The sequence below is a fragment of the Calonectris borealis genome, chromosome 4 (genome assembly GCF_964195595.1).
Source record: "Calonectris borealis chromosome 4, bCalBor7.hap1.2, whole genome shotgun sequence".
NCBI classification, from domain to species: Eukaryota; Metazoa; Chordata; class Aves; order Procellariiformes; family Procellariidae; genus Calonectris; species Calonectris borealis.
The window spans coordinates 57,067,850-57,081,490 of record NC_134315.1 but is presented as its reverse complement, the minus strand read 5'-3'; the positions used below and the strand labels follow the sequence as shown (position 1 = coordinate 57,081,490).

Below are 13,641 nucleotides of genomic sequence, written 5' to 3'. Positions count from 1 at the left end.
AGGGAGAATGGACAGCTAATGCTGGTGATCCTTTTTTGTCCTTTCCTGTGCAGGAGAAAATCACGCTTTTAAAATCTTGAGTTTCACTAGATGGCAGCATCTCAATGTTTCAACAGGAAATTACGTTCATATAGAGAAACTTACCAGTTAGACTACAAATCCCAACAAGCACGCTGAAAAAAAAAGTATAAAACTTCCTTTTGTACAAAGGTCAATAAGCATAACAAGCTGTTTGAGATCTCTTGGTGAGTGACTGTATTAATACTTATTTTTAAATGCTTCATAAAATCAATGTGGCAAATGTTCATAAAAACTGATTGTTAGATTGAAAAATGTATTTATAGTGCATTTTGCTTCCAAAGTATTAAGGTGATTTGGGGAAGTACTTGGGCTGATCAGGTTTTTTCCCACTGAAAAGATGTATGTGACAACAAAGAATAAGAAAGAGCTTCCTCTACCTTGAATGAGCATTTTGAGCTCTATTGAGATACTCAGGACTTGCTACAATTAATAGATCCTTTCCCAGGATTTTGTGTTTGAGGAGTTGCATTTTGGAAAGCGTGGTACATTAGAGAGACACTGCAATCTAGTTATGTGTATAATCTCATTCTGCTCAGTTAACTTGGTATTTTTCACCTGTCAATGCAAAAAGGTTATGCTAAGACAGGCCCAATCTCATATAACCTTATATAGCCTACCATCAGAGGCATCTGAAGAGACGTCTTTTTATTAGCCAACCTAAAAAGTGATTTTAAGGTATTGTGCTTTCCCCTAGTTAGAAAGGTGCATCTCGGTTACTGTTTGTTTAAGAGACTGTTCTTTTGTTTTGTGCTTTGTTTGTTTCTCTGTGTGTGTGTGTCCCAGTTACGGGGGGAAAACCTACAGTGAAACATTTCAGTGTCTTGAAACATGGCCTGTAACTCAGTCTGACTTTAAATTAAAAGATAATGTTTTTTGATATTAGAATGGAAAGAATTTTTCAGTTAAAGTGCTTCAGAAGAAGTCTGATTTGTTGAATCTGTAACCTTCAGGAAACATTAGTTTTGCTGCAACCTTTGTTGGGAAAACCTGCTGAGAAAACAGATGGAACTTCTGGTCAAAATCAGAGAAATGAATAATCTGGTTTAAGATGTAGGACACTAAATTCAATTTTGTAATCTGAGTCCCAGCATGGATTTGAGCATTTCTAGATGATAGCATTGGCTGCTAACCTAGGGGAGATTATGGCATCTTTATCCTAACTTCTCAGTGAAGTATGCAGTATGTTGGATTCATGTATATATGTAAAGACTTTGGGTTCTTGGGACGCCTTTCTACACTCATAGCTACATAAACAAATTTTGCTCTGTGGATTATAAAAGTGCAGAAAGCTTTGCTTTTTGGGAACCCAGTTAACAAACAGCAGACAGTGCAGTCTGTCTGGAACACAGTGACCTTGCTTTTTTAGGCAGTTCTTTGAAACATCCTGTTAAGTAGTTTACTCCTCAAATAACCAAAAATTCTACTGGAAACTTTTCAATCCATAGGAGTGAGAGGATGGCATTTGCTTTTACTTGTTTGTATGCAACTTTACATGCTGTATTTCTTTAAACACAATGCAGCATTTGAAAGCGTGTGCTTGGGCAGAAGAGAAGAGGGCTGCATTTTGCCTTTTGGTAGCTACATATTGAATAAGGTGGAACCTCCTAGAAGTTCCCTACCACTTGGCCCAAGCATGCTCAGTCGTTCCCTGAGAGCAAGCAATGTGAGAGAAGTGAGACAGGACAGAGCTTCATTCCCCCCCTCCCTCCTGCCTTGTTGGAGCTGGGAATCTGCTGTGCTGGAAGATTCTTAAGACAGTTCAGAGCAGACAGCAAGGCCAGCGTATTGTGTGAATTTATTGCAGTCTAGGAAGTTGATGAGTTTGTAGTTTGAGAGGAATGGAAGACAGACCTACTTTCTAAGAACACAATGGACAGTGGAAACACTAGATTACAAACTACTGTACTTCTATCCTGTTTCATCTTGACTTTTTTTTTCTGTTTAAGGAAAAAGAAAGTCCAGTTTCTGTTATAATAAAGCTTGACTTTTGAGCTCAAATGCCTTTTGATCTTTTTGAGGTCCTTACTTATGGGGAGAAAAAAAAAAAGGTTGAGGCAGTCCTCCCCCCAGACCCCTGGATGACTCAGGATCACACTGCAGCCAAACAGGACAATGTGTGATAGAATTTGATGGCAGAGACTCTGAATCGTGTCTAGTTTTTGAAATGCGTTTGCATCTGATTCCCAGGGAGTGTTGTTGGCTCATCTTTTTGTTACAGATTCTGTGACATCTTCTGCCTGCACAGGTCAGCAGTATGGGTCGGCTTGATGGGAAGATCATACTGCTGTCTGCAGCAGCACAGGGGATTGGACGAGCAGCTGCTATAGTAAGTTGGAAAATGTTTGTTCTCCTGTACCTAAGCTAGGTCTCTAATCCTAGCTTGCCCAATGACACCTGCACCAAACAAGTTCTTGAATTAATAAACCATAGATGAAGCCAGAACTACCCATTGAAAAATTCAGGGAATAATACAGTTACTATTCTGTATCATGTGTGCTTTGTGCTGTTTGAATTTCTGACAGTCTTCAGCTCTGAGGGGTGATGTTAGGCAAGGATAAGGGCAAGATTTGAGAACAGCTGCAACTGCTTTTCTAATATTTCCTGTTTTAAGGCCGGATACTGCAAAGTAAAGTACCTGTACAATAAAGCCAAGATGCTTTATCTACACTAATAATTGATGTAACCAAGTCTATGTGATACTAACAGCACAGCTACAACATTGTTCACAATGTGCAACTGTGCGAAATCCTTTACAAATTTTATTTAATTACTGTTAAACAGAATTCAACATATGTATTAACTTCTGGTTAACTTTTAATTCCTTTTGACCTGTTCTTCCCCCACTACTTCCTTCTTTCATAGCAGATAGAGAAACTAGTAGACTTATCTTAGTATGTCCGTAATGTAATCAACAAGCCAGGAAAAGCTCCTGTAAGTAGTTTTTTTGCCAGACTAGTTAGTTTCTCATGCATGCAGTTAAGAATGCAGAAAATTGCTGATCTTGGCACTTACATTAAAACACTCAGTCAAAGGAGTAAGTAATTTTCCTGATGATTTCATTTTGTAAATACCCAACAAGCCACAGAAGGCTGGCATGTTTAATGCCGCTATCCTGTGCCACCATTCTGTGTCTCAAGCTGCACTTTGAAGATTAGTCTGAGATGTCAGAATACTTTCGACACAGAGGTTACTTTGTTAGCATAACTGTTGATTTCTCAGTAATCAATGCAGAGAAAGCAGGTTTTGAGGGGAGCATCAAGAATGAAGGAATATCTCTGGTTAAGTATCAAAGAGAAGTTGTGCTTCTCTTAATATTGCTCTATTCCAATGATTTGGATGCAAAGGATTTTTATAAAGTTTATGTACCACCATTCCTTTTTTGACTTGTGCCTTTACCTGTCAAATCCCCTAACTTCATTTAAATCCAACAATACAGACAATTCTAACCCTACGTGTTTGTAACGTGCTTGCTAGTGCACATGCAGCTAATAAGGGCAATAATAATACCAGTTGTCTTAGCGTGGTTACTGTTCTCATACTTTATTTATGTAATCTTTACTTTAAGGAAAAGATCTTAAATCTGTCTTATATTGTGTATAGTTACTTAGTTGTCCCCAGGACGTGTGGCAATTGATGTCCATTACCTCCTAATACCCAGAATGAAAAGTGAGAGATCAGCTGCCTTCAGCCAACTCTTATTTCAAGCCAAAAAGGAAATGAGAAGAAAACAGGTTTTATTTCTGGTAAGATCTCGAATACCTAAATATAAACTGCTTCTCTTACTTGTATTCTTCAGGCTTTTGCTAAAGAAGGAGCCCAAGTCATTGCTACAGACATCAATGAGTCTAAGCTGCAAGAACTGGAGACATATCCAGGTAAATGACCTACAGTAGGTATTAGTTCAGCTCTCGCAAGTTTTGTTGTAGACTGACTGAAATATAATTTGAGGATAGGGCAAACTTCAAAAGGCCAGAAAAAATGGAAAATATCCAGACTAATTCTTTAGGTGTTAGCATTGCTTTATTCTGTGCTGTGGAATGGCAAAGATTTAGCACGTAAAATACTGCAACATCAGCATATCAGACAGACTATGATTCCAGGCATGTGGAATAACTTTGAGTTTCTTGAGGGACATACTTCAAGGAGCAGGTTTTGCATATCTGTGTTTCTTAATCATAAGTGACACAAGTGTGGGACACTATATTAAAAAATTATTTTTTCAATCTTGAAATAAAAAATAAGACTTGGATATATTTCACAACTGAAAATGCTTCCAACTTAATTTGACGGAAGGAAGTGGATTTAATGAGTTCCTATTACAGGGTGACAGTCAAATACGCAAAAACACTTTTCTGTGGCACAGCTTTTAGAGTGAACATCGTTCTCTACTGACTGGAGTTCACCGCAAGCAATCCCTTCATAATTCTTTAGGAACTTTAGGATTTTCCAGGTTCATTCTGAGGGTGTTTAGGAAAGTGTTACATTTTGAACTGTGCATTTTTTTCCCCCTCTGCTAGTGTGCTCACAAGGAAAGAGGTAATTTTCCATATACTTAGAGCCATTTCCATCCTTTTGACATATGATTAGTTAAGCTATAATTCATCAAGGCTTGGCACATTGTGGTCTTTGAATTTTATCCAGGAGAGGTAATTCCAGTGCTGATGTTAATCACCAGCCTGTAGTCTAATTGCATCATTATACACAAATCTCTTCAAAAGTGTCTATATAATCTAAGGCATATAAATCCTATTCATGGACTTGTCAGTTTGGCTTCGAAAGAAACAGATTTTTATCCATTTCAGATAAAGTTCTCCCACAATTTAGACATCACTCAGATGCTTTACAGACAGCTTTACGGTATTTCATAGAATCATGTACGTGGATGAGGCCTCTGGAGGCCATTTAGTCCTGCCTACTGCTCAGAGTGGCTCTGGTTAAAGCACGTTGCTCAGGGCTGTGTTGAGTCAAGTTCTGAACATCTCCAAGGCTGGAATTTCCTCAACATCCTCTGTAGGCCCTTGTTGCAGTGTGTCTGCCCTCATGGTTTTAAAATAATAATGATATTCTGCCCTCATGGTTTTAAAATAATAATGATATTTAAAAAACAAACAAACAAACCCAAACAAACAACAAAAACCCCCACCAAAAAACAAACACCCCTTATATTCAGTCAGACTTTCCCATGTTCCAACTTTTCTGTTGCCTTTCATCCTTCCACTGTGGGCCTCTGAGAAGTCTGGCTCCATCTTCTCTACGGTCTCTCAATAGGTAGTTGTAGACACTTATGAGACTGTGTATCATTAGTTGCACATGACTCAATTGTAAAAAAACTAGGTTTTGGGGCACAGGTGCATTCTGCCCTAGATGTTCCTTCGTCCTAGATGCAGGATATGCCGTGACCAGGCTGTGGCAAAAGAGTGATCAGCAGCAAGTCTTAATGCCCCAATTGTACCCACTAAGGGAACTACTGGAGTACACCGGGACTCCTTCTTTTCCACTCATCCAGGTTTCCTTTGGATGAAGAGTTCATGTATTTGAGAAGGGATCACAGCTCAATCTTTACACGCAGCATGGAGTGAGGTGCAGGCAGAGTGTATCATAAAGTATGCCTATTCCATAGTTAGGATTCAGCCTTGACATGAGTGAGAGAAGCTAGTTATGTTAGATTACTGGAAGCTACCTAAGTAAAATGAGATAAAATAACATGTAGATTATATGGTATCCTATCACAGCTCATCTGGAAGAGTAGTTCTTTTACTTTGCTCTTTTCACTGCTGGCCAGGGGATGGCACGGCTGTGGTTAGCCCTAAGCAGTTCTGTTACAGGGGCTGATTTTATTGAAAAGTGTTGGGAAGAATTGAGCCTGACCCTGCTTTGCCGTAATTATTTTTCTCAACCTTTCAGAGATAACTTCTCTGAACAAAATAGAAGGTGTGGTTTGGGTTTTTTGGGGGTTGGGGGGAGGGGGTTGTTGTTGTTATCAGTGGTTTTCTTGAAGGTATGGCACAGGCATAGCCAGTGCTATAAGCGCTGACAGTGATAGCTGTCAGCGGCTGAAATACACAGAAGCTTATAGTGAAAAGCAACACATTTCCAGCCCTCTTTTTTTTATTATAAACAAATAGTTGCAAAAACATAAGCATCATATTTTTAAACTAGCCTTTGTGATAGAAGCCATCAATTTGTTACACTTCCCCTTCATTTCTATTATCATGGCTATGACATCATTCCAGGTTATGCAAGTTATTGGCTTATGCAAAACCACTTTTTCTCATTAATTAAATGATATAAAGCTGATTCATCATATCCTCAACTACACATGGATAGATGGCATGTAATGTGATTGTGAGTATATGTAACACATGTAACTAGTTTCAAGTAATTATGATTCTATAATAGTGGGCATGAAAGCTTGTTATGATTATACAGGCTCTGTAATTTTTCAGTTTGAGAGCACAGTAGAATTTAAATTTATTGGAAATGTTTTTATGGTAAATGACATTAGCTCATCTGCTTGTGTGATGCTGTATGATAATCAAATCAGTTGATCTTTTTTTTAATTCCCTTCTGAAATTCTAAATAGCATGCCATGCTGTCCATTGCTGTCCTGACAGAACTATTGCACTAATTTAATCATTAAGAGTAGCTCTCGCTCAGTGAGTCCCCATATGGTGGTGAACCACTGAGAGGGGACTGTTCCTGGCAAGCCACTGACTTGAATTGTAGATGCAGTCCTCAGCACTTCAGAAAAATAAACTGCTGATCCTTAGCCAAATACACTGAAACCATGTTTTTCTAGGCATTCAAATACGGGTTCTGGATGTCACCAAAAAGGAGCAGATAGAAAATCTGGCCAAGGAGATTGAAAGGATTGATGTCCTCTGTAACATTGCAGGGTAACCAGCTTCTATTTGATCCTACTTCTTTTTCCAGTTTTCCCTGTCCTCCAGAAGTAGCTTCTTTTACTTAAATGCATTTTCTTTCTTTTGTTTCAATGCATTTTATATCTTTAATATCAATTTTCGTGTGTTTTCATCAACACTGAACTTTTTGTGCGTAGCTGTATTACCCAGGCCAAGGTAGAATGGCTCTGGAATTTGTTATGTTTTCCCCGCTCTATGGGTGCCCTGTATTGATGACGCTGGCATTCCTGGCACAACAGTGAGCAATGTTGATGGTCTGCCAGTGCACTATCTTTTTTAATTTCCCTATTACCAAACGTTTCGTTGCACATGTCAGATCCATCTTGTGTCCCTGATACTCATCAGAGGAAATACACTGTTGCTTGCTTTCTTCAAAAGAGGTTTTGTCCCTCCTTTTCAAGGTTGGAAGGTTAGCTATTACAAAATAGCAATGGAAAAATATGCGTAAAAAGTCATAGAAATGTAAACCACAGACAGTAATCCACTTCATGCACTTATTCTAGATTTGTTCATCATGGGACCATTCTGGAATGTGAGGAGCCAGACTGGAACTTCACTATGAACCTCAATGTTCGCAGCATGTATCTAATGATCAAGACATTCCTTCCTAAGGTAAGGCTTTGTTGCCCATGATTTTAGTCTCTGCTGCATTGTGTTTAAAGTGTGAGAGGTCTAAGTTGTTGCCACTGTGACAGCATGGGGTTTGAGATAAAAAGGCAAGTATGCCGCTTTATATAGGGGAGGCCCTTAGATTATAGCAATCCTACTCTAAAACCATCTCTGCATTGTGTAATCCTTCAAGTAGACAATCTGTCTAAAGGATATGGTAGAGAAGATTAATTCAGGGGTTTTGCCCTGTGCAATTTGTAACCAAAAATCCTTCAAACGCGGAGCAGTGAGGGAGCCATTGCAATACAGTGCTACCATATTATACTATAGCACACAGCTGCACAATACCACTGCTACAAAATATTCATAAAATATTTCTATTCATATGAATTTTATCCAAATCTGGAAACTATCTTGTGAAGCAATTCAGTGCCACTGATGCCAACACACTGGTTATATCAGAACAACAATCCAATTAGACAGTCTAGCAGCTTGAGGACACTTCTTATGTTTGACGTAGTAAGTAGGTTCGTGACTACAAAAATTTGTGGACTGAATAAGGTGTTTGTATTCCTGTAAATGCAAAGGCTAGAAGTGGAAGCTGTGACCATGAGTGGATGATGACTACTCTCTTCAGTGTTGTTTGGTTGGTTTTTGCTTGTTTGTTTTTTCTTAGCTGATCTTCATTTTCAAAGGTTCTTTATAACAACTTCAGGCATCTTAGGTTTTGAGATGCTGTCGTGGTTTAGCCCCAGCTGGTAGCTAAAGACCACACAGCTGCTTGCTCACTGCCTGCCCCCAAGGGGGATGGGGGAGAGAATTGGAAAAAAAAAAAAAGTAAAATTCATGGATTGAGATAAAGACAGTTTAATAGAACAAAAAGGAAGGAAAAATAATAATAATAATAATGATAATAGAATATACAAAATAAGTGATACACTATACAATTGCTCACCACCCACTGACCGATGCCCAGCCAGTCCCCGAGCAGCGGTCACTGCTTCCTGGCCAACTCCCCGCCAGTTTATATACTGAGCATGACATCATATGGTATGGAATATCCCTTTGGCCAGTTTGGATCAACTGTCGTGGCTGTGTCTCCTCCCAGCTTCTTGTGCACCCGGCAGAGCTTGGGAAGCTGAAAAGTCCTTGACGTAGTGTAAGCACTACAACCACTTAGCAACAATTAAAACATCAGTGTACTATCAATATTATTCTCATACTAAATCCAAAACACAGCACTATACCAGTTGCTAGGAAGAAAATTAATTCTATCCCAGTCGAAACAAGGGCAGATGCCTAAAAAGGTTATAACTTAAAGAAATTCAGCTACAATTCAAAGATGCTAGAGAGTTCTATTTTAGTCTTGTCCAAAGCAATGGAGAAGTGAATTAGTGCATTGGTAGATGGCATGAGCAGATGTCTATGTAGGGTAACTTACTGTGGTGACAAGAGGACAATGATTCAGAGGTTGGCTATCTAAGAAAAAAAATCCTTTCCTGTCATAGTCTTTACCCCTGAGATGACTTAGGAGAACCTAAAATTTGTTGACATAGGAGAACCTAGTGAAAATTTTAGATTCTGCTTAGATCAAAAAGAGGTAAGCACCTATTCATGCCAATTAAGCTTTGTTACCCTGTGTGTCAATTGCATGTAGGGCTGTTCTGCGGGTTGTTATGGGCCATTTTGCTGGACCTGCAGATGACAAAATAGTTTGAATTTGAATGATGTAAGTATTCTTTTGCAGATGCTTAAACAGAAATCTGGAAATATTATAAATATGTCTTCTGTGGCATCCAGCATTAAAGGTCAGTAGCTTGCTAGAGAATTCCTTATGGATCTTTAAAATGATGGGAAGGCAAAATAAATATTGCACAACTTTGAATTTAGAGGACACTACCAATCCTGTGGAGAGATGTAATTAAAAAAAACTCATCAACTTGTACATACATGCAGGGACACAGATGGGAAATTGCAGAAACACTAAGATCTTTGCCTTTGAGCTTTTCAATCTGTGTCCTGAATGTTTTGTAGCATCCTTTTTACCCAGTTTGTATTAACTAAAAAGGAATTACTTCAAGTGATATCTTACTACCTATGTTCTTCAGAGAAACAATGAAGAAATGACAATTACATAAGCGTTGTAAGGAAACCTGATGGTGACTAACAGATGGGTCTCTGCTCTTCCTAAATCTTTGTTTGCTTTGTTAACTTTTCTAGCCTACTCCCCAAACTTATACTATTGAAAGATCGTGTGCTTTGCTCTGGCGTATGCCTGAGTAGAATTCTGGCAGTCAGCATTCTAGTTAGCCTGCCCTTATGGAGAGACTACAGGCGGTACAGGAAATGCTGGGGTCCAGAAGCAGGTGTATATTGAACAAACTTGGGTCTCTTTTTTTTCTTTTCTTTTTTAAATATGTTTCTACGCTGCCTTCACACTGACCTCCTGTTAGGAGTTGTGAACAGGTGTGTATATAGTACTTCAAAGGCAGCAGTTATTGGTCTAACAAAGTCTGTGGCTGCTGATTTCATTGAACAAGGCATCAGATGCAACTGCGTATGTCCTGGTAAGTATTCTTACATCATTTTGTAAACTGGGAGCAGGTGCTAGTAGGCCTGATTAGTTTGATATTATTAACAAAGAATAGAATTGCAAGTGGCAACTAAAGCTACTGGCAATCAAAAAGAACAGGACGTGCTTGAAACACTTCTGAGATTTAAAATAGAAAAGTTGTTACTTTTATAGTAAAGCTGCATGTTTAGTCTGTTAACCCAGCACATGCACATTATATATGCATTACACACTGTTTGGATGTTTATTTTCAAAGACATAGTCTGGAAGTTAGAAGCAGACAGGGCTTATTGTTTATGATTCTCAAAAGTTTTGCCTTTTATTGAAATTTAGAGTCCTAGCTCTGTTGATAGTTTTGCAGTCTTTCTCCTTGTTATGGTTTAACCCCAGCTGGCAACTAAGCCCCACACAGCGGCTCACTCACTCCCCTTACAGTGGGATGGGGGAGAGAATCAGGAGAGTGAAAGTGAGAAAACTCGTGGGTTGAGATCAAGACAGTTTAATAGGTAAAGCAAAAGCCGCGCACACAAGCAAAGCAGAACAAGGAATTCATTCACTACTTCCCATCGGCAGGCAGGTGTTCAGCCATCTCCAGGAAAGCAGGGCTCCATCACGCGTAACGGTGACTTGGGAAGACAAAATGCCATAACTCCGAACGTCCCCCCCTTCCTTCTTCTTCCCCCAGCTTTATATACTGAGCATGACGTCATATGGCATGGAATACCCCTTTGGTCAGTTGGGGTCAGCTGTCCCAGCTGTGTCCCCTCCCAATTTCTTGTGCACCCCCAGCCTGCTCGCTGGTGGGGTGGGGTGAGAAGCAGAAAAGGCCTTGACTCTGTGTAAGCACTGCTCAGCAATAGCTAAAACATCCCTGAATTACCAACATTATCCAGCACAAATCCAAAACATAGCCCCATACTAGCTACTGTGAAGAAAATTAACTCTATCCCAGCCAAAACCAGCATGCTGCTGAATCATATGATGAAGTTACACATTAGTTCTGTTTGTATGTCTTAACACTTATGAACTGCATTTTTTGTCGTCATTGTTGATGCAGTTGATTTTTAACATTGAATTTAAAATTTTTCTTAGGAACTGTTGATACACCATCTTTACAGGAAAGAATCCAAGCCCAGCCTAACCCAGAACAGGTGAGAAAGCAATTTATTAGTTTGATCATGTGCATACATATACTTAACTCACTTAAAAAAAAAAAAAAATAAAGGCATTTCTGCCTCGATTCAAGAATGAGTATTTGAGAGTACCGATGATATTTCAGAGTGCCAATGATAACATAACAGTAGTGTCTTATTTGATAGTGTCTGATTTGATTTCATCAGTTTGTACTCAAGACAGAAGTCTTAAAATGCCTCAGGAGGATACTATTGCTTAGTGAACACGGAGGGTCTGTCATCTATGGAAGTATTTGCAACCATTGGTTACAGAAGACATTTTCTACTGTGGCATGTGGTAGCCACAAAGTAGTGCAAAACCATGATAGAAAGGGCATTCTGGCCTATGCATTTCAAAATTATTTGGGATCCTTAACTGTACTGACTAGATAACTGTGAGCCCTTGTTTGAAGGGCCTGGGAATATCTACCACCAAAGGAAGGAGGACTTATGTTGGCTTTGTTCTGCAACCAGAGATTAAGGTCCAGTCTCCTACTACTTTTCAACCTGAAATTCATACCACTGTTAATCTTCCAATTTCTTTTTCTAGCATAAATTCCCTACCCAGTGTACTAAAGGAAGTTATGACTTATGGCCTGTTTCCAGTATTGCTTTGTACATGTCAGACTAATTGGATTAAAATAATTGTTTTGGTTTTTTTAATATACCAAATGCTCTTATATATCTAGGCATTGAAAGACTTTCTAGCCAGACAGAAGACTGGTAGGATGGCTGCTGCTGCTGAAGTGGCCCATCTCTTTGTGTACTTGGCCTCTGATGAAGTAAGTACAGAACGATAAAATTTCCTGTCACAGAATCCCATGCTACTTTGCTCCATCACAATAGAGGGCATTTGTTTTAGGAGGATTTATGTTGTCTTTGAGATGGATTATTACAAAATTAAAAAACTGACGATCTTTTACTGAGTTCAACCTACGAACGTACCAACAAGTACTCAATGTTGACAGTGATTGTTAAGTCATTATGTATTTGGTAACATAGCCTGGTGGTTTCGTGTCATCTGAGCAAATTGACTGACCCTAGTTTATCCTGAGTGATAGGAGAAATGGGCTTGTCTGATCTTCCAGGTTTGCACCATGGCTAGATTATGTTTTAAGGAGAATTACCTACCTTCACTATTCAAGAGCAAATATTTATGTAGAACTGCTGGAGATTTTAGCTAAAAGGGCTAATGCTCAGAGTAAATCTACCCTTTCGGCATAAGCAAAACAATAGACCCCCTGAGGTTGTTATAGACCAAACTCTTAATGACCGCTGCAAATACCACCAACACTAATAAGCGTACAATCAATATTTCAGATGCCCGAATCTAAAATTGAACTGGATTCCTCTGGACTTGTCCAGCAGTCCTACTGACCATAACAGAATACTTCAATGGAATTAATTCAGTCTTAATGTCGCTATCTATCAGTAATCTGTTTCTCATTTTCATCTTAGTTTTAGTGTTTCTGTAAAGCTACTGATTTTTTGTATAGACAGAATTCCAGTTTTCCAACATATTCCAGTATGCTTCAGTACTGGCATACAGAGAAGAACATTAACAGCTCAGTTGCTTACCTCACTTTTCTGCACCATCTAAATTTTCAGTTAGGTCCCCTTATAATTATTAGCTGACCTGGTCAGATTCTGCTCAGCTGAACAGAGCTAATAATATCATAGTGTGAGGTATTATTCCTGCAGGTGAGATATCTGAAGTCTAGCTTATGTGAACTTGTACACTCAGGATGCATTCTGATCTTAATGCCTCTAATAATACTTTTGCTACACTCCCCTGAGTTAGCTAAAAGGCTATATTCTATTTATTCAGGTATTTTTGTAAAACAAAAAAAGTGTTTGTATAAAAAGAAAGCAGTTTTTTGAATTTAAAGAAAAAGTGTTTCCCTGTACTTAATAGCCATGAAAAATTAGTTAAATTATTGTTAATTTTTATGTAATTTCAGTCTGCCTATGTGACTGGTAATGAACTAATCATCGATGGAGGATGGAGCTTGTGATTGACCCTACCTGCAAATGGAAATTCATACTATGAAAGGCAAAAAGTGAGGATCATGTTTCTCAGTTAAGATAGCTTGCAAAGATTTAGATCGCTCACATGATGTCTTTCAAAACAAATTTGGTGCATTTCAACTGCTATATGATCTCTTTATAGATTGATCTTACTGATTCACTTTTCCCTAAATAGTGAAACACTGGAGTAAAACATACTTCATGTGGCTTCATTTTGTGGTAACTCCAAAAACATGAAAGAATAGCAATTTAACAT

The 13,641-nt window shown here is 38.7% G+C and overlaps 2 protein-coding genes across 3 annotated transcripts in view; both read left to right on the top strand.

The window, feature by feature from the left end:
- The first annotated feature begins 192 nt into the window (after positions 1–192).
- BDH2 (3-hydroxybutyrate dehydrogenase 2) lies at positions 193–13,417 on the top strand. 2 transcript variants are annotated; one of them, XM_075149668.1, is made up of 10 exons: positions 193–245; positions 2,327–2,407; positions 3,878–3,956; positions 6,881–6,977; positions 7,508–7,616; positions 9,361–9,421; positions 10,067–10,180; positions 11,278–11,336; positions 12,047–12,139; positions 13,319–13,417. In XM_075149668.1, the coding sequence occupies exons 2-10, from the start codon at positions 2,336–2,338 to the stop codon at positions 13,370–13,372; spliced, it is 738 nt and encodes a 245-aa protein (XP_075005769.1). In that variant the 5' UTR covers positions 193–245; positions 2,327–2,335; the 3' UTR covers positions 13,373–13,417. The 2 variants fall into 2 exon arrangements, with proteins under 2 accessions (XP_075005769.1, XP_075005767.1); XM_075149666.1 differs by having other exon boundaries at positions 206–245; positions 2,300–2,407.
- The window catches only part of SLC9B2 (solute carrier family 9 member B2), a 32,436-nt gene continuing 32,133 nt past the window's right edge, over positions 13,339–13,641 (top strand). Inside the window, exon 1 of the mRNA XM_075149665.1 lies at positions 13,339–13,417. Within this exon, the coding sequence (XP_075005766.1) occupies positions 13,389–13,417 (29 nt within the window). The 5' untranslated portion in view covers positions 13,339–13,388. The remainder of the gene's footprint in view (positions 13,418–13,641) is intronic.

What these genes read in the sequence shown, in the direction of transcription:
- BDH2 (XM_075149668.1), top strand. Translation starts at nt 2,336, where the DNA reads ATGGGTCGGCTTGATGGGAAGATCATACTGCTGTCTGCAGCAGCACAG. An exon ending in CCCAGCCTAACCCAGAACAG is followed by an intron (nt 11,337 to 12,046) that starts GTGAGAAAGCAA and finishes TTATATATCTAG; the next exon opens with GCATTGAAAGACTTTCTAGC. An exon ending in TGTACTTGGCCTCTGATGAA is followed by an intron (nt 12,140 to 13,318) that starts GTAAGTACAGAA and finishes ATGTAATTTCAG; the next exon opens with TCTGCCTATGTGACTGGTAA.